General features: G+C 50.6%; 1 protein-coding gene across 1 annotated transcript in view; it reads left to right on the top strand.

Annotated features, from left to right (window-relative positions):
- The window catches only part of Anks6 (ankyrin repeat and sterile alpha motif domain containing 6), a 38590-nt gene extending 18113 nt beyond the window's left edge, over nt 1-20477 (top strand). Inside the window, exons 9-15 of the mRNA XM_051161804.1 lie at nt 2351-2557; nt 5015-5168; nt 7292-7479; nt 10826-11009; nt 12253-12320; nt 14212-14328; nt 20293-20477. Coding sequence (XP_051017761.1) covers nt 2351-2557; nt 5015-5168; nt 7292-7479; nt 10826-11009; nt 12253-12320; nt 14212-14328; nt 20293-20397 — 1023 coding nt within the window. The 3' untranslated portion in view covers nt 20398-20477. The remainder of the gene's footprint in view (nt 1-2350; nt 2558-5014; nt 5169-7291; nt 7480-10825; nt 11010-12252; nt 12321-14211; nt 14329-20292) is intronic.
- Nucleotides 20478-27743: the final 7266 nt, after the last annotated feature.

The following is a 27743-nucleotide window of genomic DNA, read 5'->3' as shown; positions in this document are numbered from 1 at the left end:
TTTCCTGATCTGTAAGCTTAGAATTAGGCTAAGCTAAGAGTATCAAAAAGTCTCTGAGGCGATAGTGGGGCAAATAAGACAGCATCTTACTCCGTGGAGTCGGGAACCTGGGTCTTCTGTTCTCAGTTCTCCATGCGTCATCGATCATCTGTCCCCAAAGCTGCCCCACAGTCCAGGAGGGCTGCCAGACCTCTGGCCATTACAGCCCACCTTAGACCTCCCAGTGTGAAGACAGAACCTTCTGCATACAACTTAAAAGGAAGATTTCTTTTCTCTTTAGAGCTTAGGGCTCTTGAGGTTTTTTGTCTGTGATCTCTTGGTTCTGTGGCTGAGGCTGTGTGGTGACACCGAACATCATGGTGAAGGAAAACCATTCAGTTTGTGTAGTGAGGAGAAGGGAGAGGATCCCACATGTCACTCTTGCTCATGGCAGGGGGGTTACAGTTCAGTCACAGCACACTGTGTAGAAGGCTGGCCCGTGAAATCTGTCCAGGTGATCCATCCAGTTCCTATTAAACACCAGGGATGATGTCATTGCTGAAGAGATGTGGGATGTAGATCCTAGAAGAAAAGCTGCCTTCTCTAACTTAGTGGGTGATTGTCACCACAGTGGTAGCTTTGAGATGAAATTGTCCCTCAGGAGGCTTTAAGCCTAGGGCTGTCTGACCTGGGCTGTGTTATCTCACCTCTCTGGCACCAAGAATCTCATGGATTAGAGTACCTTGGCGCTGTGATCCCAATTCTGGCCAGCAGAGGTCAGTATTGTCAAGGACAGGCAAGCCTGAGCAGCTCACCTATGGGAGCCTGGGCAGGGCAGGCCTGGAGCATAAAGTCCTTCCTGCCTTTGTCCACACTTTGCCTGGCCAACAGGTGTAGTTGGTGACCCCCAAGATGCTCAAGATCACACATCCAGAATTAGCCATGGTGGCATTTTGTGGTTTTCATGTTTTGTGGATTTTTCCTAAGTGTTTTTATCGTCTGGGATTGTGGGAGCATGTTATACTAAGAACAGCAAATACCTCAGCACTTCTAGGTGTTCGGCTCCTTACATATCCCTGCTCAACCTCCCCAAGGCTGCACAAGGCTGGGGGCATTGCAGTCTCCACACCCGTAGTGTGTTGGACCTGATTTATTAACAATTTGCCGTGATCTTTTTCCATGTCATTAACGCCTTGTCTAGCCACATCATGTTTAATAGCCGTACGACAGGACATTCCATCACAGAGTGACTTCCGCCCAACACAGACCCATGGGAATTGGGGCTGGGTGTCTATAGCTCTCTGTAATTTTAACAGCCCTGCCGAACATCCTTACACTGCTGTCTCCTTGGCTCCCTAATTATCCATCAGGCAAAGAATGTGAAAGTCATTGGCTTCCAGAAGAGCTCCGGCAACGTCCAGCATCACCGAAGGAGTAGAGATGCCCATTGGTGGTGGGTGGGCTGCCCGAGTATCTAACCCAGCTCCCCTCGGGCAGAGGAAGCGTGTCCATTCCAGAGAGGGTGACACCCGTTCACAACTGGCAGAGAAACCGCTTAGTCAATGAGGGAGGCCTGGCTTCTTGCCCTGTCACTCTTCTGCCCCTCTGCTTATGGGCAGCAGAGGCCACCAGTGTGCCCACTCCATGGCCCATGGTGGGTGGCCGCTGGCCCATGGCTCTGTTGGCCCCAGGGTGGGCGTTTGCAGCCACTGGTGCAAAGATGCCTGCATGCTCGCCTGCCCACCCGCAGGCAGGGCTAGCCGTGGGATGTCTGTCCCCACGGAGGACCATCTGTCAGCATGTTAAGTCTTTCCTTAATTAACATGAATGTGGACATTGGAGTGCCGCTGCAGGCATCCAACAGCCAGTGCTGGGTGGATTTCATACTGACCCCAGCACAAATTCACAGGGTAAAACTAAGTCACATTTGAAAAAATGTCAGTGATGGAAGCATGGCCAGGGTGTGGCAGCATGGATGTTCCTGTGGCTGGGCTTGGAGCCCTCAGCCTCTGTCCCTATGCCTTTATCCCAGCATGGCACATGTTGGTTTTGTAGCTCTGCACCCTCCTCCTGTACCCCTGGGTTCCAGCCATGTCTACATCCTGCAAACCCTGTGTCTGGTGTCTATACCCTCATCTTGTCACAGTACACTGGGTGACTGGGAGGGCCTGTAACGCTTTCTGGACTCCTGTGGGCAGTGGAGAAATGTGCAGGGCTGTCATCACCTCCAGGGGTGTCATCACAGGGGTATGGTCACCTCCAAGGGTATCATCTTCTACAGGGGTATCATCATCTACAGTGCTGGGAGACTGGATCCTTCCTCAGTGTGGGAGCTTCCTGGGCCCAGCTAATCCTGGCTTGTCTTTTTCAGCTACGAAACGGAGCTCCCTTCCCCCGGCTCCCCAGTGACAAGCTGAAGGCCGTCATCCCACCCTTCCTACAGCCCCCGTCCAGCTTCGAGCTGTGGAGCTCTGACAGGTCCCGCACTTGTCACAATGGCAAGGCAGACCCCACAAAGACTGTGCTGCCCCCGAGAGCCAGCAGAGCCCACCCTGTGGGCTGCGTGGGCACGGACACTGTAAGTCATCAGTTGCTGGGCTTTGACCCTACTCACAGAGAACTGGGTGTGTGGCAAGCAGAGGGGACCTCAGACACTGGGACCCAGGGTCACAGTAGCTGTTTTATTCTTGAAAGTGAGCACTGTCCCTTAGTATAAATAAATCCTACCAAAGAACTGAACACGTGGAAGGTTGAAATGTTGCAGGGACAGGGACCTCTGTCCTCCCTGGAACCCTGGCTCCTCTCTGGGGAACATAGTTTTCCTACCTCTCCTTCAGCTGGTGAGAAAAGCCAGGGAAGTGACCTGGGAAATGATTTGTTGGCTCTTACTGGCCTGGTAGGGGTGGATCTGTGGTGGGATTCTTGGCCTCTCATAATGTTGCTCAGGGCTGTGACCAAGAACACACACTGGGGACCATGGCTTACACTTCTGGTGCTTTTGTAGGAGGAAAAGCCTGTCTCTTTGACCACAGTAATCTCTCACCTGGAGCCCTTGGTCTGTTTCCGTGCTGCCCAGCATGGTCCCTGTCAGCGGGCCAGTGGTCTTTGGGTGTGTAGACTGTCTGCACTGTGGTCATAGTAAATGAGTAAGTTGTGGATGAGGATTGAGCACAGGCCCTGCTGCTTTGGTGGCTGGGTGACAGCAGACACCTGGGACCTCCACTGTGTCTGTGTGACAGGACTGTCCTCAGGGCTGGGGACTCTTAGGTCCTAGTAGGTATGTTGGGTGTATGAAGTGAGTCGGGTCTATGGGACAGAACATGCACTAAGCTTTCTTCCCATGGCTACGTTTTCTGGAAAATGTCGCTAACCCCAGGGGCCCAGAGGCCAACACTGATGCCTCATTCCATGGGCAAGTAGTCACTGACCCGTCCATGGACCAAGAGTGCTGGGCACGGCGAGGTGCCTCCTGGAGTGCCCAGCAGGGGGAGAGCATAGGTGTGAGGCCTGGCTGCTCACCTCACCTTGAGCTGGGTATTTTCTTACAGTGCCATGTATGTTGAAGCATGTGTGGAGAGAGCTATGCCCCGTGCTGAGGCTCATGGGAGAGGCAGGAGAATCTGTCCCAATGACTAGCACTTCTGTGGACTCTTCTTGGCATTCCCTGACTTGTGGCTGCATCTCTTCAGTCTATCTGTGGTCACTCAGCCTCTTTTGTCAGAACTCCCTGTGTCACAAGGAGGCCTGAGGTTACACTTGGGGGGCGTCTAGGTGACCCAGGCAAATTCTTGTACTGTTCTTCCCTCCCTCCCTCCATCCTTCCTTCCCTCTGCCCCCCTCTCCCTCCCTTCTTCCTTCTTTCCTGCTTCCCTTCCTTTCCTTCTTTTCTTCCTCCTCCCTTCTTTCTTTCTTCCTTCTGTCCTTCCTTTTTTTAAAAAAGACTATTTTATTTATTTTTATTTTATGTTTTTGAGTGTTTTACCTGCATGTGTGTACAGCATTTGCAGAGGCCAGAAGAGATCATCAGGTCCTCTGGAACCAAAATTACAGACCACTGTGAGCCGTTGTGTGCGTGCTGGGAACCAAACCTGGGTCCCCTGAAAGAGCAGCAAGTGCTTCTAACCTCTGAGCCACCTCTCCAGCCCCATGTTCCTATCCCCTTAAGTCCTTAGCCAGGCACACCATTGAGAAGTACCTCTGAGATGGCAACACTTGACAGTATTCACAGGTTGTAGAGATGAGGACACCAGCCTGCCGTCTATGGGCTTCCATCCAGCCCATTTCGGCCTTTGTTCCTTCTCAGTGCTTCCAGTATGCCCAGGCCAGGCCTGAGAACACTCACATAGAGGAGGACAGGTCTCTGGGTGGCCATCAAGTCACTGGAGATCAATATAGTTATCCTTAGGATGGTTAGAGTAAGCTTTCACACACCGTTTGAGGTCAGGCTATGTGGATGTCCAGGGTCCCAGGAAAGGGGCAGTGGCATGGCAGGGAGCCAGGCCTGGACTACCCTGGCAAAGATAGCATGCCTTTGAGACCAAAGGACGAGGCATCATGATAAAGAGTGGGAAGGATGCTTGGTGAAGGGCCTGGAGGCACAGAGGGACTGCCCGGGAGCCAGGGAGGGCTTGGCAGAGTGGAGTGGTGCCTACTGGAGGGAGAAATGGCCAGAACACTGGTACCTAGTGGAACTGGGCTGGAGCAAAGTTGGGAGAGATGTTTTAGGTTGAGCATGGCATGGCAGAGGGAGGCTGGACCCCAGCTAGACCTTGTCCTGGGTACACTGTGCTTTCCCTAGGCTTCAGTGAGGAGCTCCCTTAGCACTGGAGGCCACTGTAGTTAGACTGAAGTCAATGACCAGTGTTGGGATGGTGCTCTGTAGCCCAGCCTGGGTTAATGGTTGTTAGCAGGTAGAATTAAACTCTTTGCCATGGGAGAGGGACCCTGATGAGACGGACATGCATGTGTCAGTATGCTGTGTGTGGGCAGGCAGAAAGGCCCAATGCTAACTGTCTGGTTCACCTCGCACTTGCAGGCTGCTGGCAGGCCAGTGAAATTCCCCAGCATCTCCAGAAGCCCCACCTCCCCTGCCAGCTCTGGGAGCTTCAACCACTCGCCTCATTCCTCTGGGGGTGCCAGCGGCATTGGGGGCATGAGCAGGCTGGGTGGGGAGCTGCATAACCGCTCAGGTAAGTAGCCCCAGGCCACTCAGGGAAGTGGGATGGTACCTACCAGCCCCAAGCTCTATCTACACGCAATACCAGAAATGACTGCATGCCGGCCACCTGTCGGCCTGAACCGTCAATTCAGGGTTGCTATCATTCATTCTGAGATGAAGCTGGAGAAGGAGGAAGTCAGGTCCGTTATGCTCTTCTTAATTCTTGAATGTTGTCAGAAATGGAGAAAAATGCAAAGGCTTTTCATGGCATACAAACTTCTGGAAGGCTAAGCCTCAGGGAATTTCTATTCTGCCATCCTTGAACAGACTAGGATGCTGAAGACCAAGTAGGCAAGAGTCGTGCCCAGACTTATCCAGCAAGCTGGAAATGTTAAAGCAGTTCTAGGCTACAGCATACTTACAAGTCCTCTCAAAGATCTCAGCGATAGCCAAGACAGCTCTTTGAGAGGGACACACTTGTAGCATGCCACTGCACAGGGCATACATGTCTCTGGCAAAACAGAAAAACAAAACAAAAAACAACAACAAAAAAAAAACCCCGTGAAGACCAGATGAGCCAAAAGACAAAAAGGAGGGCGCATAAACTCACCCACGAGGGCTCATTCGTCACTAACATTCTGCTGTAACTTTGTACAGTGTTTTATTTTGTGCATATTATGAATATTTATATAGTCAGAATGATTTACTGAACATAGTGCCAGGCATGATGTGAGCCACTTAAATGGTCCCTAAACGACTTCTTTACACTAGCGACTGTGTGCTACAGGTGAGGGAGCTGGGGCTCCAGTGACTCACCTGAGGTCATAAAACTCTGACTTGAACCCAGTCTGTTGCAGAGCCCTGATTGGGGTGGCAGTGGGGAGCTGGCGGGGAGAGTGGGCCAGGGGGTCGCTCTGTCACTAACATTTCAGGTTGATATGCATGTCTGCCGCTGCTCTTCAATACTGCCCATACGCATTCAGATCTCACATAGTGTGGCCACTTCTTAGTATCTGTCTGAGGCTCTCTTATATTCTTGCTCATGCAAACAGTGCCTCCTGGCTTTTAAAAATCTTTTACTTGTTTTGTGTATGTGTTTGTATATGTGTATGGGTGCATGTGTGCCTGGACATGAGTGTGGAGGTCAGAGGACAGCTTGCAGGAGACAGTTCTCTCCTTGCCCGCTGTGGATCCCAGGGATTCCCCTCAGGTTGTTTGGCCTGCCAGTGAGTCATCTTGCTGGCTCCAAGGTGATAATTTCAGGTTTGCTCAGTGATTTCTGTAGTCTGAGTTCCATGGTTGATGCAGCTACTTGCCTTTTAAAAAACGTTAATGTCAATGGGCAGTGCTGGTACATGCCTGTAATCCCAGCACTTGGGATCTCTGAGTTTGAGGCCAGCCTGGTCTACAGAGAAAGCTCCAGGCTAGCCTGGTCTACACAGAGAAGCCCTGTCTTGAAAAACCAAAACCAAGTAACCAAGCAAGCAAATAAACTAACCAAGAAAAAGTTAATGTGGTTTGTTTGTTGCTTATAAGCTCTGTACCATAGAGTTCTATCCCTCACTCTCTTTTCACTTCTTACTGTGAGATTAGCCATCACCAAGTTGCTCAGACAGGCCTTGATCTTGCAATCCTCCTGCCTCAGGCCTCCCCAGTACTTAGGTTCCAGGCCTGCACCTCCAGACCTGGTTAGTCAGTAAGCTCTATCTTCTAGTTCCATGTGAAGTGCTGACAGGCAAGCCCAGCAGGCCCCATGAACACCTGTTGTGGTGGCTTCCTGGGAATAGCCCCAGGAAGTGTGTGCATGTGTCTGTTTGTCCATTTGTCCGTGTGTATGTGTGTCTCCTCTCCAGGCTGCATCCTACTCGGAAGCTGGGGGGGGGGGGGTGATGGCAGTTAAGGTGCTGTTAGAAGCCGAGAGCCCAGTGCTCATAGAGTTCTATAGGGTTAGGGATTTGCACATGCTGGCCCTGGAGGAGTGAGGACAAGCCCGCTCTTGCCTGCCCTGCTTCTTGCTGTGACACTCAGCCCTCCCTCGGCTCCTTTGGGCCTCTATGGAGAATTCTTACAAGCCCGAACCCTGAGACAGCTCACAACCCACCATGGAGCAAGTAGGACTCCTGCCACAGTGCTCACTCCTCTCTGTCTCCTCAGGTGGCAGCGTAGACAGTGTCTTGTCCCAGATCGCCGCTCAGAGGAAAAAAGCAGCTGGGCTGTGTGAGCAGAAGCCCAGCCAGCGATCCAGTCCTGTGGGGCCAGCGCCTGGCTCCAGCCCACCCGAGCTCCCAGCCTCCCTCGTGGGCAGTGGCGGTGGCTCTTCCAATGGCACTCCCAGCAGCAAGGTGCTTGTTTTCCAGATGCCTGTGACCCCTGTACATTGTTTTCTTATAACCCACATGCAGAGATGGGGTATTGGGTTGGAGGGAACCTCAGTGGCACTGCAGTCATGAACACTCCTAAACTTCCTGGAGAGATCTGACCCCTGCAGGCCCATATTCACCCAACCTCTTTTCCAGTGGGGGCATGGGAGGGTAGGGGGTTGGGTCTGAAAGGTACCCAGATACACACCTTCATTGTGTCCCCCAGAGCCCCACCTTGTACACACGGTTCACCGTTGAGAGCAGAGAGTTAACAACAGGACCAGGCATAGCTCTAGGTTTGTGTCTTAGCAGATGTGTGAGAAATAGTCCGTGCCTGCCCAGCCACTGCTGGCTCCGCAGCTTCGTTATCCCAACTCTCTTTCACAGCTAAACCTTATAATTTAAGTTCCTTTTATAATTTAGTTCCAGAAGTTTCTCCCTAACACATGAGCTTATTTCTGTTATGTTCAGAATTATTTATGTGAAGGGCCTGTATAATTAAGTTTATTTTAGAGTTCAGCTATAGACAAAGTTCCTCTTGATATTTTGATGCATTTTCTTTATCAGATATAAAAAGTTATATAATTAGTGTACTTCTCTTTTCACATTTTCTGCTTGGCCACACACAGCTACTCATTAAAATAAGTCTACTAGCTGAGGGCTTTTGAGAGAGTTTTCTTCTTTGTTGTCTAAAATGTTCTTTTTCTGTTCTGATGGTTTTATTAACTGTGTTAAATATCATTTAGCTTTCTGTCATTGGTGTTGGAAAGGGGCATGTACGTTATTAACTGTTACCTCACTGGATCTGTCGACTGTAACAACATACAAGTATATTCTGACTAAATGAAATTAGCTGCCAAAAGAGACATCCCAGAGGCATCCAGTCCCCAGGTCTCCTGATGCTTGGTGCAGTGATTGTCCCTGCCACTGACTCTCACGGTGGGGGCTGGAGGATCTGTTCCTGCTTCTAGAGAGTCCAGGCCTCTTAGAAACCACTGCCTCAGTCAGAGAACTCAGAAATGGGCTCTCTGTTGCGGGCTCTTGTAGTAAGTGCAGGCATGAAATGCTTTGCAACGGCTCCCTCGGGAAGAATAGAAATTAATCTTCAAAACCGGAACCTCCTGGATCTGAATTTTATACTCTGTTGTAAAGCAGGAGTTTCGCTGCTGTGGTGAGGTGTGCATGGGCTGGCTTCTGGCTTGTTCACTGATCATGGACACCTGAACCACTGGGAAGGCAGAGAGGGTGAGTGGAGGTGAAGAGGCTGCCTCTGCATCTCTCTGTGGGAGGGTTCAGCTTCCCGCCTCCACCCTAAAGCTAGGGCCCGAAACATGTTCGGCTGTGGACCTTCAGTCAGCAGCACAATCTGGACTTCTTTCCTGACCCACTATTAGCTGGGTCAGTCATGTGGGGACTTTGCGGTAGTCTTCCTACTGCTGACATGTAGCTCGGCTACCAAAGTTCCTCTCTCCTATGTGTCCAGGTCTGTTTTATGCCCTTAAGTGTCATCTGTCTTGGTGAGCATCCCATAACCACATAAGAAAAATGTGTGTTCTCTTGCTGTCTCCAGGAAGGTCCCCTGTGGCTGTCACTCTGCTATGGCTGGCTGGTAGCATGGTCCATGTGTTCTGTACCCTCACTGACTCCCCGACCCCATTAGTTACCCAGAGAGCAGTAACGACATCTGTAATTGTAACCATGGATTAAGTTATTTCTCTTTTCGGGTCTATCATTTTCTTTCCCACTTACTTCAAAGTTCTACACGCTTTTGGGGCTGTTATGGTTTTTTTGTTCATTTGCTTGTTTGTTGAGACAGGAACTCACCATGTTGACCAGGCTGGCCTCAAACTCACAGATCCTCTTGCCTCTGTCTCCCAGTGCTAGGATTAAAGGTGTGCACCACCATGGTTGGTAGTTCTTGTGTCTTAATGACCCCCTGTGTTATGCTACAGTGTCTCTCTATCCTCTCTAAAATTGGGAGCAAGATAGATTTTTTATGACACTGCAAGAAAGAATGTAGCATCAGTCGTCCTTACAAATTCTGTGATTTTCCAGCCCAACTCAGTGATGCATGTTAAGAAAACCCTTCCAACAAACGGGTTCATTACACAGGTTAGATTCAGCATTAGAAAATTAGCAACTGTGGCACACCATATATCAGATGAAAGCAGAAATGCAGAGAAAGCACTTAACAACATTCAGAGTCCAGGGGCTAGAGAGATGGCTCAGTGGCTAAGAACACTGGCTGCTCTTCCAGAATCACCCACATGGTGATTCATGCCCATCTGTAATAGGGTGGAGGTGGGGGTATCCAGTGCCCTATTCTGGCTCTCTAGGACACCTGGCTTGTTTGTGGTGCACAGAAGCTAAAACACAAAGCAACTATCAAAGGGATCTCCTGAATCGGTGCACAGGTAAGTATAGCAGCATCACAGTTGCTTGCAAAGATGAGAACTCCCCTGAGGGGGAAGCAGGATGCTGTCATACCGTGGGTGCTTACAGCTTACAGCCAGTGCCACAAGGAGGACAAGGTGACAGTGGAAAGGAGAAACCAAACTTGCTCTGCCCTCACACAGCATGCTTGTCCATATAGAAAACTATAAGGAATCTGTGCAGATGTTCAGGGCTAATAAAGTAGTTTCAGAAGTCAGAATAGGAGGTCAGGGGCTAGGCCGCAGTTCAGAACACAGGGTCAGTATATGAGGTCAGTTGCATTTCTGTATATTAATAGTAAGCAACTAGAATTTTAAAGTTAGATTTGTTTTCTTTGTATGAGCATTTTGAGTGCATCTGTGTGTCTGTACCACATGTGTTTGCAGGGGCTCACAGAAGTCATAAGAGGATGCTGGACACCTTGGAACTGGAGTTACCAATGATTCTGAGCTGCATGTGGGTGCTGGGAACTGAACCTGGGTCCTCTATAAGAGAGACAAGTGCTCTTAACCACCAAGCCATCTCTCCAACCCCAACAATTAGAAATTTTAATTTGACATTTTATAAATATCATTTATGTAAGATTATATGAAAATGAAATGTATTTAAATTTAGTTAAAACATGTAAAAATCTGTAGGTTGAAAACTGGAACACTGGTAAATCCTAGCAGCTTAGCTCTGTGGCAAGATGGGAGGCTCAGTATTGCTTAGGTCCGAGCCCTACCCGTCCTGACCACAACAGAGTAAGCCCAGGCTTCCTGTCCTCCATGCTGCCCCACATCTCTGCATCTCTGTTACATCACTGCCCCCCACCCCATGTTCCAGGATAACTTCCATTCTCATCCTCACCGCTCACCGGGCGATGGCTTCAATGTTTCTTTTATGCTCTGTGCAGAAACTGGACCCCAGCAAACGGCCTCCATCTGGAACTTCTGCCACCTCTAAAAGCACCTCCCCTACCCTCACGCCCTCCCCGTCTCCCAAAGGCCACACTGCTGAGTCTTCAGTGTCTTCCTCCTCATCCCACCGGCAGTCTAAGAGCAGCGGGGGCTCCAGCAGTGGCACCATCACAGATGAGGGTGAGTCCCAAGGTGTCCCAAATCCACACCTGTTCCTCTACCATGGTGACCCGGCAGCACAGAGCCATGCAGTACCAGCCAAGGTCACACATCTCTTCCCTTCCCTGTGGGATTTGAGTGTAGGCTGCTCTGCTGATATGCACGGAAGCCTGTAGAAGGCCTCTCTAAACCCAGTTGCCCCCTCTCCCTGTGCACTCCCTGTGCACAGTTGCTGGTGTGGATCCAGGGGCTTCGGGAATGTTTTTTGCAGATCTCAGCAGGCATCAGTACTAGCAAGCAGCGTTTTTATTTTCCCCTGGTCCCAACTTGGCCCCCAGCAGAAGTGGGTCCACGCAAAACCCCAGGGGTCCAGGCCACAGAGACCTTCCTTACACCTGGATTCCCAGCATGCAGTAGCCACACTGGCAGTCCCTGCCGAGTGAGTGAAAGAGGGAACACGGTCTCCACTGTCTCCTTTGGTTGAACTCACTGCCTCGGGACATTTGCACCTGCCACTCACGTTCCCTGGATGCTGTCTCCCCTCACGCTCCACCCTCACATATCTGCGGGACTTGTTCCTTCATTTCTTGTCACATGCCTTGGGGAATACCCTGCCCTAGCCACCCTCTGTAGGTCAGCATCTTGTTCCCTGTCCTCCATCCCTGTCTTCTCCTTCCTTTCTGCCTTGTTTGCCAGCCTGAGTGTCCTCTGGTGTCCAGTCCAGTAAGTCCCTGTTGAGCATGTCCTTGCATTTCTTCTAGTCTCAGACACTGCTCTGTGTCCTCTCCCTGTCCCACCTGTTCTGATGCCACCTCCGTATCCTGATTGGAGCCTTTCTGGCTCTGCTACCCCTGCATTGGGTGGAGTGGGGGCTCTGCTGCCCCTGCATGGGGGGGGGGCAGAGGAGAGGCCACAGGCTTCATACATCTGAGCCCTCTCTGACTCATCTGCAGAGCCTGTCTGCTCTGCAGCCATGCTCAGACCAGCTGAAGTCTTCTGGCCTTAGCATTGAGTGTTTGCTCCTGCACAGGCAGGTTTTATTCCCAGTAGCTAGAACTGGAACTTCCTGAATCTGCTGCCTTCAGCCCAGGAGGAGAGTATGGCTGAACACACCTAGTCTCAGCCTCTGCAGGGTGGGAGGGATAGCTAAGCTATCTTTCTGTGCTGGGGTTTCTAGAGAAGTAGAAGACCCACCTAATCTTGCTGTGCTTTACCAAATTCCAAAATGCAAATTTTTAAAAATCCCCCTCTCCTCCTGATGAAGATGAGCTGACTGGAATCCTTAAGAAGCTCTCCCTTGAGAAATACCAACCCATCTTCGAGGAGCAAGAGGTAAGGATGTTGTTCCTGGGTGTCAGCTGGGTCTTAGCATTAAAGCAAGGACTCATTGTATCCGAGTTCCCCACTCTGGTGGGGGGGGGCCTGTGAGTTCTCCCTCGTGATCAGGGGCTGTAACTGTGAACACATCTCTGTATTGAAAACACTTGGGTTGCCTGGGCTTCCCACGAGCCATGTGTGAATCTGAGTCTGGGAAGTGTCTAGAAACAGAGTCGGTGACCATCTGAGTTACTGTTCACCTCCAAGCACTCAAAAATCATATTTCAGCTGGACACGGTGGCTCACACCTGTCATCCCAGCAGTCAGATTGCTGAGTCAGGAGGATTGTTACAAGTCCCAGGTCATCTTGGATTATAGAATGAGACTTACCTAAAGGCTGAGAGAGAGACAGGAGGTGCAGGGGTAGGGGGGTAGGTAGAGAGAGGTTGCTGGGGCTGAATTCACAGTGGTTGCCATTGGTATAGGCTTTCCTTGTAGGGGATGAAAATGTCCTAAAACTGGGCTTGGGGGATGGGGTAGTTCAGGTGATAGACATTTACTTAGCATGCCCCACGTCCTAGGTTCAATTCCCAGCACAGCACAATGGTAGCTGTGCACAAAGCCCAGCACTTGGGAGATGGAGGCAGCATGAGATCCTGTCCCCAGAAGACATGTCCTAACTCCACATGTGCTAGTTGAGTTATGTATTTAAACACAGCTGTACTTAGTGAGCTGTACAGCCGGTAGAATGTATATTAATAAAATTTAAAAATTCAAAGTGCTGGGTTGTGATCACTGGTGAGGAGTCTAATGACAGCCTGGCACGTGAAAGCTGTCGTGAGTGGGAGATGTCACTCATCCCCACCAAGCTTGAGATGCAGCAAAAGCTCTAGAGACAGATGTGTGCGCAGCCTCCTTCCTCGGTTTTCTTCCTGTCATGTCCTGTCTGTCTCCTTGGCCTTTGAAACTTCCACAGAGGTTTCCTCGTTTTCAAGAACTGTTTCCTGATTCCTGGCTGCTGCCTGCTCTTCTTTGATCAGGACATGTCTCGGAGTGTACCTTGCTTCTGTTGTGTGAGGTGTGTGGCCCTTGTCCCCAAAGTTTGGTGTTGCTCCTGCAGCTCTGGCCATCACACCTACTCACACCCATCCACATCCATTCACACCTATCCACACCCACTCTCTGTGTGCAGGGTCTGGTGCATAGAACTGGATTTGTTGGGTGTGGGAGCCTCTTCCTGTCCCTCTGAGTTTCAGGGTGCTGCTGTCCCACATGGGGTAGGGTGGTGAGGTGTCTTCATCTGGGCCACTTTGACCACCTCTCAGCCCTGACTTCCTGGGAAGGAGGCCTGTGAGCCTTTCTCTAGAGCAGGTCCATTTCTTCTTGACACACAGGCGGGTCAGCAGAGTTGGCAGCATGTCACCTGCATGGACAAGGGGTATAGATAGTTGCACATGCCTCTGCTGGTGTTTCTGCCTCAGTTCCCCATGGCTCTTCTCTCCTTGCCTGCCCTGCTTATCTCTCACTCTGTCTTTCCACAGTGTGCACCTCTCTTGTCCCGTGGGGGGGAGTGAGGTGAGTACTCCTGTGCGCCCTGTTTCCTGTGCAGGGTCCAGTATTGCTACATGCAATCACTTGGCGGTTCCCTTCCTAGTGGCAGAACATTGAGTCCTTCTGATCCCTGTCCCCAAGACTCCACCCTATTCATTTTAAGTCTTCCCACAATACCTCTGTTGGAAAGCCAAGGGCTCCGGCCACGAAGCGTTAGCCTTCTTGAAGTGTCAGGACAGACTTGGAAATAATGAGTCATAGTAGGTCCATATAGAAACCCTCAACAGCCCCTTCATGTGGCACATGTGCAGTAGGAGAGTCTCCCACAGACAGTGGTAAGCCCTTCTCTCCCCAGGTGGACATGGAAGCCTTCCTCACACTCACCGATGGTGACCTGCAGGAGCTGGGGATTAAGACCGACGGTTCCCGGCAGCAGATTCTGGCGGCCATCTCCGAGCTGAATGCGGGCAAGGTACTGTGTCCCCGCTATACCCTGCCTTGTTTATGTGCTTCCTGACAGTCCCTCTATGTCTCCTCTGCTAGGTGACAGAGGTGGTCTGCTTGCACACTCCTCATGGCTAAGAGCCCACTGCCTCCCCATGTAGCCTGTTCCCTTTCCAGGAGCCTCTCACTACAAGGTTGTGGCTCCCCAAATTTAGATACATACTTCCTTGGGTGGTTTCAACCCTTAGGGGGTGGGTATTACCTTTGGCAACACTATGAGATGAGAGCTGTGGGATCGGACTAAATGTGGGTGGAATCCCAGGACAGGGCGTTCCTTCTCTGGGCCTCCCTGTCCTTCCCTGTCCTAGCCATGACATGGGAACTAGGACTGTTGCACAACCTTAGGTGTCTCAGAGCCCCTGGTACCCAAGGCTGTCAAACGCTATGTCCCACATCAATGCCTAATGTTAAATTTCATTACCGCTAGAAGTGAAGGTCACCGGTGGCCACGCTCCAAGGCGCACACCACAGAAACATTATCTGTGGCTGCTGTCAAGCTGTTCAGACCCCTGCACTTCTTGCCCTTTCCTGTGTAGCACCTTGCTCAGCAGCTCCAATGCTTGCTTACCTGTTGTTTTCCTTGCTCTCGCCTCACAGTGCCCCACTTGTGAGCAGTAGCAGCGTCAGGGTCATTTGGACACTCCCGGCCTTTTTCTTGTTGGTTTGCCTGTTCCAGGTTGTCCTGTACTATGTGAGGTGGGGCAGGAGCATGGCCAGGCTTCTGGTTTCTTCTCTGCCCTGGGGATGGTGCTGTGCAACAGTGAACAGATGAGCAGTGCCCACAGCAAAGAGACGTTCATGATGCCCTTTACCATCTGCAAGTCACTTGGTGCCAGCCCTGATAGAGGCTGGAGTCTGCATAGCTACCTGGCAAGGGAGTAAAGACTCTCAGACTGGACTGTGTGTGGCTTCCATGGTGGGCATCTGAGACAGGACCTGAACCCAGGGCTCCTGGTTTCTCACCTTCCTCCCTGCTGTATAGCTAGGACCGGGCCAATGGCTACTGCCACTTCTGTTAGCTGACCCTTTGTGAGTGAGTGAGCACCAGGCAGGCACTGCCTGGCTGGCAGTGGCTGGACAGCGAATGCAGCTCAGAAGTGTTGGTAGCCTGTGACTTGCAGACCAGCAAGCCTCCAGCTATGCTCTCTAATGTGGAAACTGGGGAAGCAGAGGCAGGCTGAAGGCAGGTCTCCATGGCTAGGAAGGGTGTCATCCAGGGAACAGAAGCCCTGGGTAGTCCACAAGGGTAGACCCTCATGGAAGGCTTTGATGTATTGACCTGCATTGTCCTGGATACCATGTGAGTGCTGAGTTCCGAGTATTGCTCTGTGGCCAGCGCTGTGCCACGAGACACTACACAGCGAGCAGGCTGTCTTCTGACACTCAGCTCAGTCAAGAGGACACCAGAGGCTGAATTTCTGAGATGCGTGCTGGAGGAGGTGGAGAATCAACTGAGTGGTTCTGAAGGGGAACTTTATTTTTAAATTAATTTTTATGTATACTGTTTTTGGTTTTGCCTGTATGTATACCCATGCATCACATGTATGCAGTACTCAAGGAGGCCAGAAGAGGGCTTCAGATCCCTGAGACTTAATCTCTAGCAAGTTTTAAGCTGCCATGTGGGTGCTGGGACTCCAAGGAGGGTCCTCTGGAAAAGCAGCCAGTACTCTACCTGCTGAGCCATCTCTCCAGGCTCTGGAGAAGCACTTTTCAAAACTGCAGTGGAATGGGACCATGAGTGGGCTTTGCAGGGAGGAATTAGCTTTCTTTCCCTTATGTGTCCTGATGGAAAATACAGGTCTTTCTGTTGTTAAGTAATGTGGCTCAGTTGATGGAGTGCCTACCTAGCATTCACGAAGACTTGAGTTTGATTCCCACCACTGCATAAAACAGGGTCTGATGGTACACGCCCGTAATCCCAAGACCCAGGAGGTGGAGGCAGGAGGATGGAGGTCAAGGCTGTCCTCACCTATATAGCAACTTCAAGACCAGCTTGAGATACAGGAATCCCAGTGTCCAAAAACAGCAAAAGAAGCTGAAGGTCATCTTGACCTGCATAACGAGTCCACCTTGAACAAGGAATGCATGTTAAATGTATGTTATCAGCCTAGTAACACCGTTTAGTAAAGTGCCATAGGCCCTCTGTCTGTCCCCAGTCACCACAGTGAGCGCAAGTCCACTTTAGGTCCATGAGTTCCGAGTGGGTTGTATGTTGCAGAGGGCTCGGCAGAAACTGTGCTCTCAGTTTCCCCTCATGGGCTCTAAGCCTTTGTTTCTTTGTGTTTCTTTCCCCTTTCTGTACTTTTTTTAAAAACTAACTTGGTATAGTTCAAAAATGATTCAGGAGTTTTGTAAGAAATCACACTGTAGCCACTCGGAAGCTAACACTATTCACTTTGGGGCAAATTATTCTGCAGTGTTTTGTGCCCAGTGGCTTCTCTTTTTAAAAACATGGCTGAGATAAATTTGGATCAATAATTTTATATCCTGCTTTCTTTGTTTAGCAGTTACCCATGGGCTAAGAACGCTCTTCGGTTTTTGTTTTTGTGTTCTCTCTCTCTCTCTCTCTCTCTCTCTCTCTCTCTCTCTCTCTCTCTCTCTCTCTCTCTGTGTGTGTGTGTGTGTGTGTGTGTGTGTGTGTGTTTTAGGTGGAGCCTTACTGTATTCAGGATCCTCCTGCCTCAGCCCGCTGAGTGCCAGGATGACAGGCATGTGTTACTATGCCCTACAGAATTCTTACTGATGTAAATTTGCGTAGGTGTACTAAAACTGTTTTTTTTTTTTTTTTTTTTTTAATCCCTGCTTGTTGGTATATGGCTACACATTTGTGGATGCAACAGGCAGCTCTGTAAGAAGACTTCCCAGTGTCCTCACATCTTAAAGAGCCAGGCCCACCATACATGCATGACATTCTAATTTCTTGCCAGAAAGTGTCATTCCCACTCTGCTCCCTCCCTTAATGGTGTGATCACCCTTGATCAGGACCAGTGGCCTGAGGGAGAGTGAGGTAGGAATGGTGGGGGTAGGGGGATGGGGGGTGTTAGAGACCTCATGAAGCTGATGAGTGCAAAGTGAAGGAGGCAGCTCATTTAATAAGGGCATGTGAACAAAGGCTTTTAAAATTTTGGGGGTTGGGTAGAGGCTTTTAGGGTGAATGCACATCATTGCCTGGGCTGAGGTGCTGGAAATGCCTTATTTGCATGAAGAGGAATTCCAGACTCCAGTGCTTGCTGGACATGACCTCATAAGGAGACCTGGCTGCCAGTCTATATGACCTCCTCAGGGGTGGCAGAGGTGGGGGCCGAAAGGCATGTGTGCTGGGGACATGCAGGCCCAGGGAAGGGAGGGAAGAGACCTGCTCCTGATGGTCTCAGGATAGGATTTTCAGGGCTTGGACACACCTTGACCTCACTCTTGCTGCCCCAGACCCACAAGAAAGTACCATAGGCACCGTACAGAGCCATGGGCATGAGTTCCTGTCCTCTGGAAGTCTCGTCAGCATTGAGCCCTACTGGTTTTTTTTGTTTTGTTTTGTGTTTTGTTTCTTGTTTTTTTAGAATTATATGTGTAGTGTGTGTGTGTGTGTGTGTGTGTGTGTATGCATATATGCAAGTGTCTCTGTCTATTCATGTTTCAGAGTGCATGTGGAGGTCAGAGGACAGCTTGCAGGAATTAATCTCCACTCTACCATGTGGATCCTATGGTCTGAACTTGGATCCTGGGTCGTAGGGGAAAGTATGTTAACCTAGTAAACCATCTTTTTTTAAAGATTTATTCATTATGTATACAGGGTTCTGCCTGCATATACACCCTCACACCAGAAGAGGGCATCTGATTACATTATAGATGGTTGTGAGCCACCATATGGTTGCTGGGAATTGAACTCAGGACCTCTGGAAGAACAGCCAGTGCTCTTCACTTCTGACCCATCTCTCTAGCCCCCACTGAACCATCTTGATGGTTCCTTTGGTTTGGTTTCTAGTCCGTATGTGTTTGTAGGCTCAGACATACCCTTGGTTTTATTTACATTTTGTGAGCTACTAGATTGACTGAAGCTATTTCCTACATATAATGGTCATTTGTTTTTCCTTTCTGGGGATGTCTGGCAGATCAGAAGGCAGGTGATGATGGTTTGAGTCTGTGGTACCCTTCTGAAGTGAGGAGACACAGAATTCTGGGGCCTGACTGTCCCTGACCTATTTCTCAGGGGATTGAGGTCAGAGTGATATTTAAGATCAGATCACATGTCCCCTGCTACCCTGGCAGGCTACAGAATCCCATTTTACAGATACTGCTCAGGGAAATGAGGCCAGATCTGGATGCCACCAGTTGTCACTGGTGGGTGAGGCTGCTGGTTCCTCTGCCCACACCTGGTACTCAGTTCTTACTCTGCAGCTTTCAGCCATTTGCCCATACACTCCTGCTGATGTTAATAGTTGTTTCAGGTCATCTGCAAAGTTGGCGTAAAGGGCAGTTTTCATCCTCCTGTCAGTACAGGAGGTCTCTGTGCTGGCATCTGGAGAGAGACATCTCTAGCTGGTGGACGTTTATGAAATATAGGATAAAAACCTTTGGAATCTGGCCTTACTACATGGTCACTTTCTTTTCACAGAGTACTGTAAAATATTAATATAGTTTTTTTTCTATTTCCCATTCTCACTCCCAAATAATGACACGGAGACCTATTACATTTCTTAATAAGCTTGAGCTAGGCAGATCCTCATCTGTTCTACCCTGTCTACGCTGCTCTGGACTGTTTCCCAGCCTTGTGCTCCGTTAGCTCTCCTCCAACCTCACCCTGGCTGCTCCCGCTCCATCTTTGTCCTCATGGCGACCTCCTCACAGCTGCCTTCTCCTCAGCCTTCATCTTCCCCTCTCCTCCTGCCTGGGAGCCTCTAACTGGAATCAGAAGTCCTGCCCCCTGTACTCTCTTGCCAAGCTATAGGCTGGTCAGCTTCTTTATTAACCAATCAGAGAAGACGGAGAACAATTTTTCACACAACCCTGAGTCAAGATTCTTCATAGAAATGACAGTGCCCATGTCCCGACTGCAACCAGATCTCAGGGCACAGAATTCAGCATCTGAATACACAATGCATAAGACTATCCCCAGTAGAAAAGAGTCTTCTAAAGACAATACCATTTTTAGACAGGGATTTACTCTGTAGCCCTGGCTATCCTGGAACTTGCTATGAAGATCAGGCTGCCCTTGAACTTACAGAGATGTGCCTGCCTCTGCCTCCTAAGTTCTGGGATGACAGGGGTGCACTACCAGACCCAGCTGGTAATACATTTCTAACTTGCTCTAAGCTTTGACCACATCTGTTCATAAGTTAGAACATGTTCACTTGCTGTCTGACAGTGCTGTCCCTGGTCAGGACCTGCCTGTTGCCCATGCAGAGTCCTGTGACAGGGCCTACCAGCTGAGCTACTGTGTTTGCCCCCACCTACAGCTGAGGAAACTGAGGCCCAGAAAGGTGGAGAGGCAGCTGGGATTTGAACCCAGGTTACTGGTTTTACCCTGTGTGTGCCTCTTGCTACCTCTCACCTGGACATTCAGTAGGGCTGTTCTAGGGGCCGAGACAATCCACCTTTTCCCACATCAAAATGGATGGGGGAGGCTTGGAGCATAGTTGTAGGGATCCCATTGCATTCCTGAAGTTGGGCAAGTGAGGAGCCTCCCCACCAGCCAGGCGGACCCCCTAGTCACACCTCACCCAGGGACAAGACTCCTGCACCCTGGGGTCTCCCTTCACCAGCAGCTGTCATTGTGGGCTTCCTGAACTTGATACTCTGGTGATGAGGTAGTTGTTTCCCTCAGAACACTCACAGTTTTCCAAGTGCGCAGTGAGCCTCAATCACAGTCGGTTGAGTGAGTGGCCAGCCATAGGTCTAACAGCACCTTCTGTGTGTGTTTCTGTCCCGTCCACAGGGGCGCGAGAGGCAAATTCTACAGGAGACCATTCACAACTTCCATTCTTCCTTTGAGAGCAGCGCCAGCAACACCAGGGCCCCTGGCAGCAGTCCTTGTACGTGAGTCTCCATGCTGTGGCCATCAGCGTGTGCACCCCAAGCCTCATCACTCCTTCATACAATGCCAGGTCCAACCTGCTGCCCCAAACCACTCCATTATGTCTTGGCCCATTCACTGGCCTCCTCCAGCAAAACAGCCCTGGTGATACTTGTGCGGTAAAGGACTCCCACGTAGACTGAATCTCACCCAACATTCTGTTTGGGTGTTCCTGGTTAGTAGCTGGGTTGACACAGTGACTCAGGGACCCCACTATTTATCCCCGGTGACTTGCCATTCCCAAGAGTTTTAAGGCCAAGGCCATTGCTTCTGGTAGACAGAAAGGGAGAAGAATTGAAGTGACAGACCTGGCTCCTTCCTAAATGTCTTTGCTTCTGCTTCACTGCCCCTTGTCCCCAGTCATCACATGGCTCTACCTGGATGCAAAGCAGTCTGGGAAATGTAGTTCTGCAGTGGCATAAGGAACATTCTAAGCACAGATAGAGAAGTGAGCATTTTGCTAGAAGGTTAGCCCTACCTGATGCATCTTGCTGTAAAACCTCTACCTATAGCTGGGAATGAGGCTCATTTGGTACAGTGCTTGTCTAGCATACATGAAGACCAGGTTCAATCCCCAACATCACATAAATGGTGTGGTGACGCACACCTGTAATCTTAGCACTCATGAGGTGAAGGCAAGAGGATCAGAGTTCAAAGTGCCCATTCGCTATGTAGTGAGTTTGTGGCCAGCCCGAGATACATGAGACCATTTCTTATAAAACAATAGCTACCACATTCCTGGTGGTCCTGGTCATCTCGTCAAGGCCTTTCCTGGTATCGCCTACATAGACACAGACGGTTCTTGTGTGCTGTGTACGTCACTACCGTAGCTCTTCGCTGCACCTGCTCCATGCGAGCAGCATGCATGCGTGGACAGAATGCTTTTCTCTATTGCAAAGGCTGCCCTTTGTGTATGAGAAAAAAGCAGACCCATTGTGTGGATCCCTCCTCTGTTGTGGCCTTTACTTTCCTACAAGGTCTAGAACTGGGAAAATAAAGCTCTGCTTCACAGTGCCCTCCAGCGTCAGGCTCAGCTTCTGCACTGCCACACAGCAGGAGACTGCGGTGTGATAGGGCTTTGGGGCAGCCAGGCATGGTGGCGCATGCCCTTAATCCCAGCACTTGGGAGGAAAAGGCAGAAATAGGCAGATTTCTTTGAGTTCGAGGCCAGCCTGGTCTACAAATTGAGTTCCAGGACAGCCAGGGCTTTTACACAGAAAAACCCTTTCTTGAGAAACCAAAAAGGAAGCAAGGAAAAGAATGGGCTTTGGGGATCAGAAGGCTGGCAAATATAAACTTCAGGGTTTCTTCTCTACCTTATTAATGCTGTGCTCCTCAAAAATGAGTTGGCCTGTATATTCTCCACTACAACATATTAAGGGGGACCAGCTTTTCAAATTCACTCTTTCTTTTTTATACTGGGTGCTGGACATGAGAGATAATCTGGGCAGGCAAGCATGTTCCAGCCTCAGGAACCCCAGGGAAGAGCATTCTGAGCTGTGAACGTGGGGTCAAGGGTCAGGTCCAGCTGCATAGCTGGCCAAGGAAATGATAAGGGCAGGTGACTGAGCCTCTTAGCTGTACCTTGAAGCTCGTGTGCATAGAGTACCTGGTCCTCAGGAGGTCCCCTGAAGACGGGGGCTTTCTTAGGACTCATATCTTTATTATGAGCTGTGCTGGGCCATCTTTTATCTGTCCCGTCATACTGGCTGCTGGAGGCTGTGGGTGCTACATTGGCCAGAGCCTCCTGTTGCCCCCTAATGGTCCAATGGGTCCAGTGGGTCTCTTGTTCCTCCCAGCCTTGTCCACTAAAGCTGTATGAAGGCTCCCATGAAGTATCTGTTAAGGGGACATGCTCGCTAAGTACCTGGTCTATGTCTAAGCTTCTTGGCGTGGTCATTCATCCTCCACACTGATTAACCTCACACTACATGAGGAAGCCGACCCAAGAGGCGGAGAGCAGCCCTCCGGTTACTAGGTCCTGAAGCAGCATCCCTGAGCGACAGTGGGTGGCCTCCATGTCCAGGCCTTTCCTGTCCTGTCCATGTCTGGATTTGGATGCAGTAGTGCTTCTGGCTGCTGCAAATGATCATGTCCTCAGAAGCTACCCTTACCTGAGGTTCAAGCCCCCAGGGTTAGAGTCTTTGAGGCTATGTGTCTGCTTCTCACTGTTGCCCATCTTGTGTACCTACATAATTGGCAGAGCTCCCAGTCAAGTGGGGCACCTGAGAGGCAGGAGCTGTTCTAGAGCTGGCTGCCATAGAACAAGCCTTCAGGACCTCATCTGAGGGCCAGACAGCAGGTTTTTGGAAACAGGCTTTGAATGACGCCGTGCTTTGAGGGCACAGAGGACTCACCAAAGCCCTTGACAAGCCAGTGGGTGCCATGTCAGGTTGTATGCTAACATGTGTGGTGAGCTGAGGACTCAGTCATCAGTGAGGCCTCAGGCTCTGCCTGGGTGCATCCCAGAGAACACGAACTGGTCTTTGGGGCAGGTGTCAGCATGGCACAGTTGCGAGTGAAGGGATGGTGGGAGTGGCAGCAGATACCCTGACTGGATTTAGTCCACGGGGAATAAGTGTCATTCATTGTCTGACTTCTCTCCTTTGTGAAGTGAGTGGAAGTTCTAGAAAGACACTCTATGTGGAGTGAAGCCTAGCTCTGGCTTAGCCACCATTCACTAAGTCATGTACCATATGCCGCTGTATCTCCTGAGCCTTGGTTTTCCTTTTGGGGTTACCTGGGAACAGCTGTCCCAAGGTGCCCAAGTCAGATGGAGGCCAGAAAGCTCCTTGTGCCCTGGAGCTGTGGAGATGGTAGGCTTCTTGAAGATGGTTGCATCTTTTAAATGTCTCTTTCCCTTCTGCTTTTCTTTTCCATCTCTTTATCTACACGTAAGCCATGGCCGTATGGGGAAGGCAGGAAGAAGCAGCGTCTAGCAGGAGGTAGCTGCAGCTTTGATGGCTCTGCTGGCATCGGAGCTCCAAGGTGTTACGGGGTTGAGCAGTGAACGCCCACCCTTCCATCGTATCTACTCCTGGGTTATTTCTTCACTGGAACTTAGAGCAAGTGGATAGAGAGAAGGCTGGCTAGCCCAACTGTCAGCTGGTGCAGCAAGCAGGAGCCCGGGAAGCATTCTCCCTGCTTCTGCTTTGGAGGGGCCTGAGAACGTTCAGGCCAGACTGGAGGCCTGTACATGCAAGTGGGTGCTGCCTTCAAGGCCTGAGACCCTTCCAGAAAAGATGCTATGCACAGGTGAAGCCCTGCAGAAGGTTGTTGAAGCACCCCACCGTGCCTGTCCTTCATCAGCGGGTACCATTCAACATGTGAGGAAGCTTGATGCTGTCCCTGATGACGTTGGTGCCAAAATCTGCAGACTGCCAGGGAGAGGGTGCCGAGACCCTTGGAAGTTCCCACTCCCTTGCCGGTTACTCCCAGAGAACTGTCCAGGCTCCCCCCTGTTCTTGGGGGGCACTGCTCTCCAGAAACAGGCCTGGATACAGCCATGGCTGTACCACAGCTGAGAGCACAAGTGCACAGTGAGATGAGAGTGCAGGAGGGATTGCTGATGAAGATCTGTGTGGAAAGAGGACCAAGCCCACTTCACTTGTCTTCACCTGTTCCTGCCCTACCTGGTTTCCTTCTTCCTGTGGCCAAAACTGTACTTGGTGCTGGCCAGAGGCCTGCCGCTGGAGTGGAGCCAGCTCACCACAGAGCGGGGTCCTGTTTCCTCTGGGATCCTTCCCCTTCCAGGCCAGCAGACAGCCCCAGCCATCTTCATCAGGATACCCTGCCGACAGGACTAGAATGGGACCTTGTCCCAACCCACACTAGGGGGCGCTACACCCGATGGTCAGAGACCAAGGTAGCATGTTGTTTACGCCCTGCAGTTGGCTTTCCTTTTCCTCACATCAGTGTTAACATTATTTCCAGACAGGGACTCGATTCTTGGAAAGATTTTTGCTTGCCAAACTGCATATATAAAAATGGGGACTGTGTCTCTTGCCTTGATGCCCTTTAGGGCATAGCATGCTGCCCAGGGCTGCTCCTGCATAGCTACCACATGCTGCAGGGTGATTCTGTTGTCCGACTTACCCCATCTCCACAGCAACCCTTTGAGGCAGCTGGAACCTTTCATTCCTGTTGCTTCGGTGACTGACAGACCAGTAGTAGCCAGCCCTATGAAGGTCAACCCCAGCTAAGGATGGACAATGGTGCGAAGGCAGGTCTCACCTCAGAGTCTTCCTCCTGCTGACTGGCTGCCCGTCAGCAATGAGTAACCCAGCCAACAACCAAGAAACAAATGACACTTTGTCATTTCCTCTTTGTAGTTTGTTTACAGTGGAGAGAGGGTGCAAAGTGCTATAAATAGCCCGGAGATTCTCCTTGTTCTGTAGACAATTCTACCTCAGTCCTGGTCTTGGTACCTCAGCTCCTGGGAGCATAGACAAACAGAAGGTGGTGTTTAGGTGTGTGGGGAGATTATGGACAGTCCCATGAGGAAGAACACTCCCAAGACCAGAGCTGTCAGGGAGGGAGCATCTCCCTCGTAGGCACGGAGGCTGTGCAAGCCTGCGTGCTGGGGTAGCTAGAGAGGAATCCAGACCAGCAGAGGGTGGATTGGCACACGATTCCCAGTGTCAGGCGTAGGTAAAGCTGGCAGGAATTGGTGCACATTAACAAGTTATCCTGGTACCGGGTCTCTGGTTGACCCATTGGCCTTGACCCCAACAAGTCCCTCTTGCTTCAGGAAAGACAGTGTGGTGACGGTAGCTTTGATTGTATTTCTGAAATCCAAAACACCACTGTCCTAGGGCCCTTTTGAATTCTCATTTGCCCCATACTCAAGAAAGACTAGGAAGCAGGAGAAAGCCTTCAGTAAGTAAAACGCAGCCAGCCAGCCAGGTCGAGGTGATGCTTAATGTTGAGAGCTTGCTTCTGGGTTCACAAGGACCTGGTGGGGAGCCCAGATCCAAAAGTATAAACACAGTATGTGTCTAGCCTAGCAGCTCTGCTCCTCAGCGTATCTCTAAAAGGATTGGAAATCATGGTCTAACCAGACCTTGCCGTTACAGTAGGTGAGAGGCAGAGGTGCCCTGGGTCTGCATTTCCTCTGTAGCTGCTAGCAAAAGTATGTGGAGGAGGAAAGTGTTTATTTGGCTCACAGTTCCATGTTACAGTCCATCGCGGCAGAGAGCCAGTCAGGGAGGCAGAAGCCTGAGGAACATGTCACCTCCATAGACAAGCAGAGCCCGGGATGGGGATGTGTGCTCAGCGCTCCCTTTCATTGTCCAAACCCACGAAATGCTGCCACGCACACTCAGTGTGCGTCTGCCCACATCAGTTAACCTAATTAAGAAAATGTGTGAATCGCTGTGAGTTCGAGGCCAGCCTGTTCTACAAAGTGAGTCCAGGACAGCCAAGGCTATACAGAGAGACCCTGTCTCAAAAAACTAAAAAACAAAACAAAACAAAACAAAACAAGATAAAAAATTCAAAAGAAAGAAAGGAAGAGAAAGAAAGAAAATGCCTTGCAAGCACACCCACAGGTCTGCCACATCTAGGCAGTCCCTCCCTGAGACTTCCTGGTGACTGTAGACTCTGTCAAGTCAACAGTAACTGTCATGCCAAGTGTCCATCAGCTATGGATGTGGTCAGTCTACAGAAGGAATGTTACCTTGCTATAAGGAGGGATGGAGTGCTGACACACGCCTTGGCCAGGATGAACCTGAGACTGTCACTGAGGGGAAAACCAGACAGAAGCCTACACTGTCTCCCCAGTGGCAGGCCCACAGACGTAGAAAGCGTGTTGGTGGCGGTCAGGCTGGAGTGAGAGAGGGGTGCGTTTGCTGCCGGAGGGGGTTTTCCCTAGGGGCTGTGAGACTGCAGCAGCTTGACTCTGCTGCTGTGCTCTGGACCTTGGTGGTTACAGTGGCAAGTTTTGCTTTAGGCTTTGGTCACCAGGTATGGAAGATGGGAGGGCACGCCGTGGCCTTCTACCCTTCTCCAGTCAGTGTTTTTGCCCTCTGCTCTGTCCTCTCTAAGAGATCTGAACCAGCTCTGGGATGCTTTCGCTCATATACATGGGTCATTTTCCAGAGGGTCTAGGTGTCCCCAAAGACCTGCACAACGAATGCTTCAGAATGGGCTGGTGAGCGCCCTATCTGAGGTGAGAGAATCACACCTTCTCATTTCTCCAGCTCTCAGTTAGTTCGCTTGTGGCTCGTTCAGTAGAGCAATGGTGTCTCCTCACCAGATGAATGTAGGGTGCACAACTTGTCACAGGCATGGTCACCCACCCTTTCAAGATCTGTTCAGCTGTTGAGACCTAGCCTGGGGCTTCCATAGCCCCTCATATGTCTTTCAGTCCCCCTGTTCCTCTCTTGCCACCTAGTACTGCCTCCCCATCTACAAGTCCCATTGGCAGATGAGGTCCCAAACCAAAGGCTGGAGGCCAGTGTCTCGGGGTTTCTGTTGCTGTGATGAAACACCATGACCAAGGAAACCTGGAGAAGAAAGGGTTTGTTTGGTTAACTCTTCCACAACATAGTCAATCATTGAAAGAAGTCAGGGCAGGAACTTGGAGGCAGGAGCTGATGCAGAGGCCATGGAGTGGTGCTGCTTACTGGCTTGCTCCAAATGCCTTACTCAGCCTGCCTTCTCATAGGACCACCAGCCCAAGGGCATCACCCCTTACAATGGGTGGCACCCTCCCCATCAGTCACTATTAGGAAAATGACTATAGGCTTGTCTGCTCACAGCCCAATCTTCTGGAGGGATTTTCTCAATTGAGGTTTCCTCCTTTCAGATGGCAATAATAGCTATGTCAAGTTGACAAACTAGACAGCACAGCCCATCTACACTAGAATCTGCCTCCTGGAACACTTGTGGAATAAGGGGCTTAGGGTCGTGCAGCATGGGGGACCAGTGGTCAGGGCCCAGAGGGATAAGGCTTTGTGAATGAAGCTACCAGGCAAGCTGACTTTATACGGTGTCTCGGGATCATGGGAGCTGGAGTGCAAGCTCATCATCTGAGCCTTAAGCATCGTCGGAGGCACTAGGGAAGCCCCGGGAGCCAAGCCAAGTCCTTGCCTTGCCTGTCATCTTCTAGAATAATGGCAGCCCTGGCTCAAGGGGCAGGTGTGGAGCTTAACTGGCAGTCTGAGGGCTCTGCACAAGGAAAGCACTCCTCGACACCCAAGCTCCCGGTCATTTTTTTCCTGTCTGTCGGTGGGGGTCAGGCCACATGCACTACTCATCAGCCACTTGGCACCGCCACCTTGACTACCACAGATCAGGGGACAGACACAGAG

Source organism: Acomys russatus, chromosome 2, assembly GCF_903995435.1.
Source record: "Acomys russatus chromosome 2, mAcoRus1.1, whole genome shotgun sequence".
In the NCBI taxonomy this organism is placed as follows: Eukaryota; Metazoa; Chordata; class Mammalia; order Rodentia; family Muridae; genus Acomys; species Acomys russatus.
The sequence above is the reverse complement of the archived record's forward strand: the minus strand, read 5'-3'. Positions and strand labels throughout refer to the sequence as shown.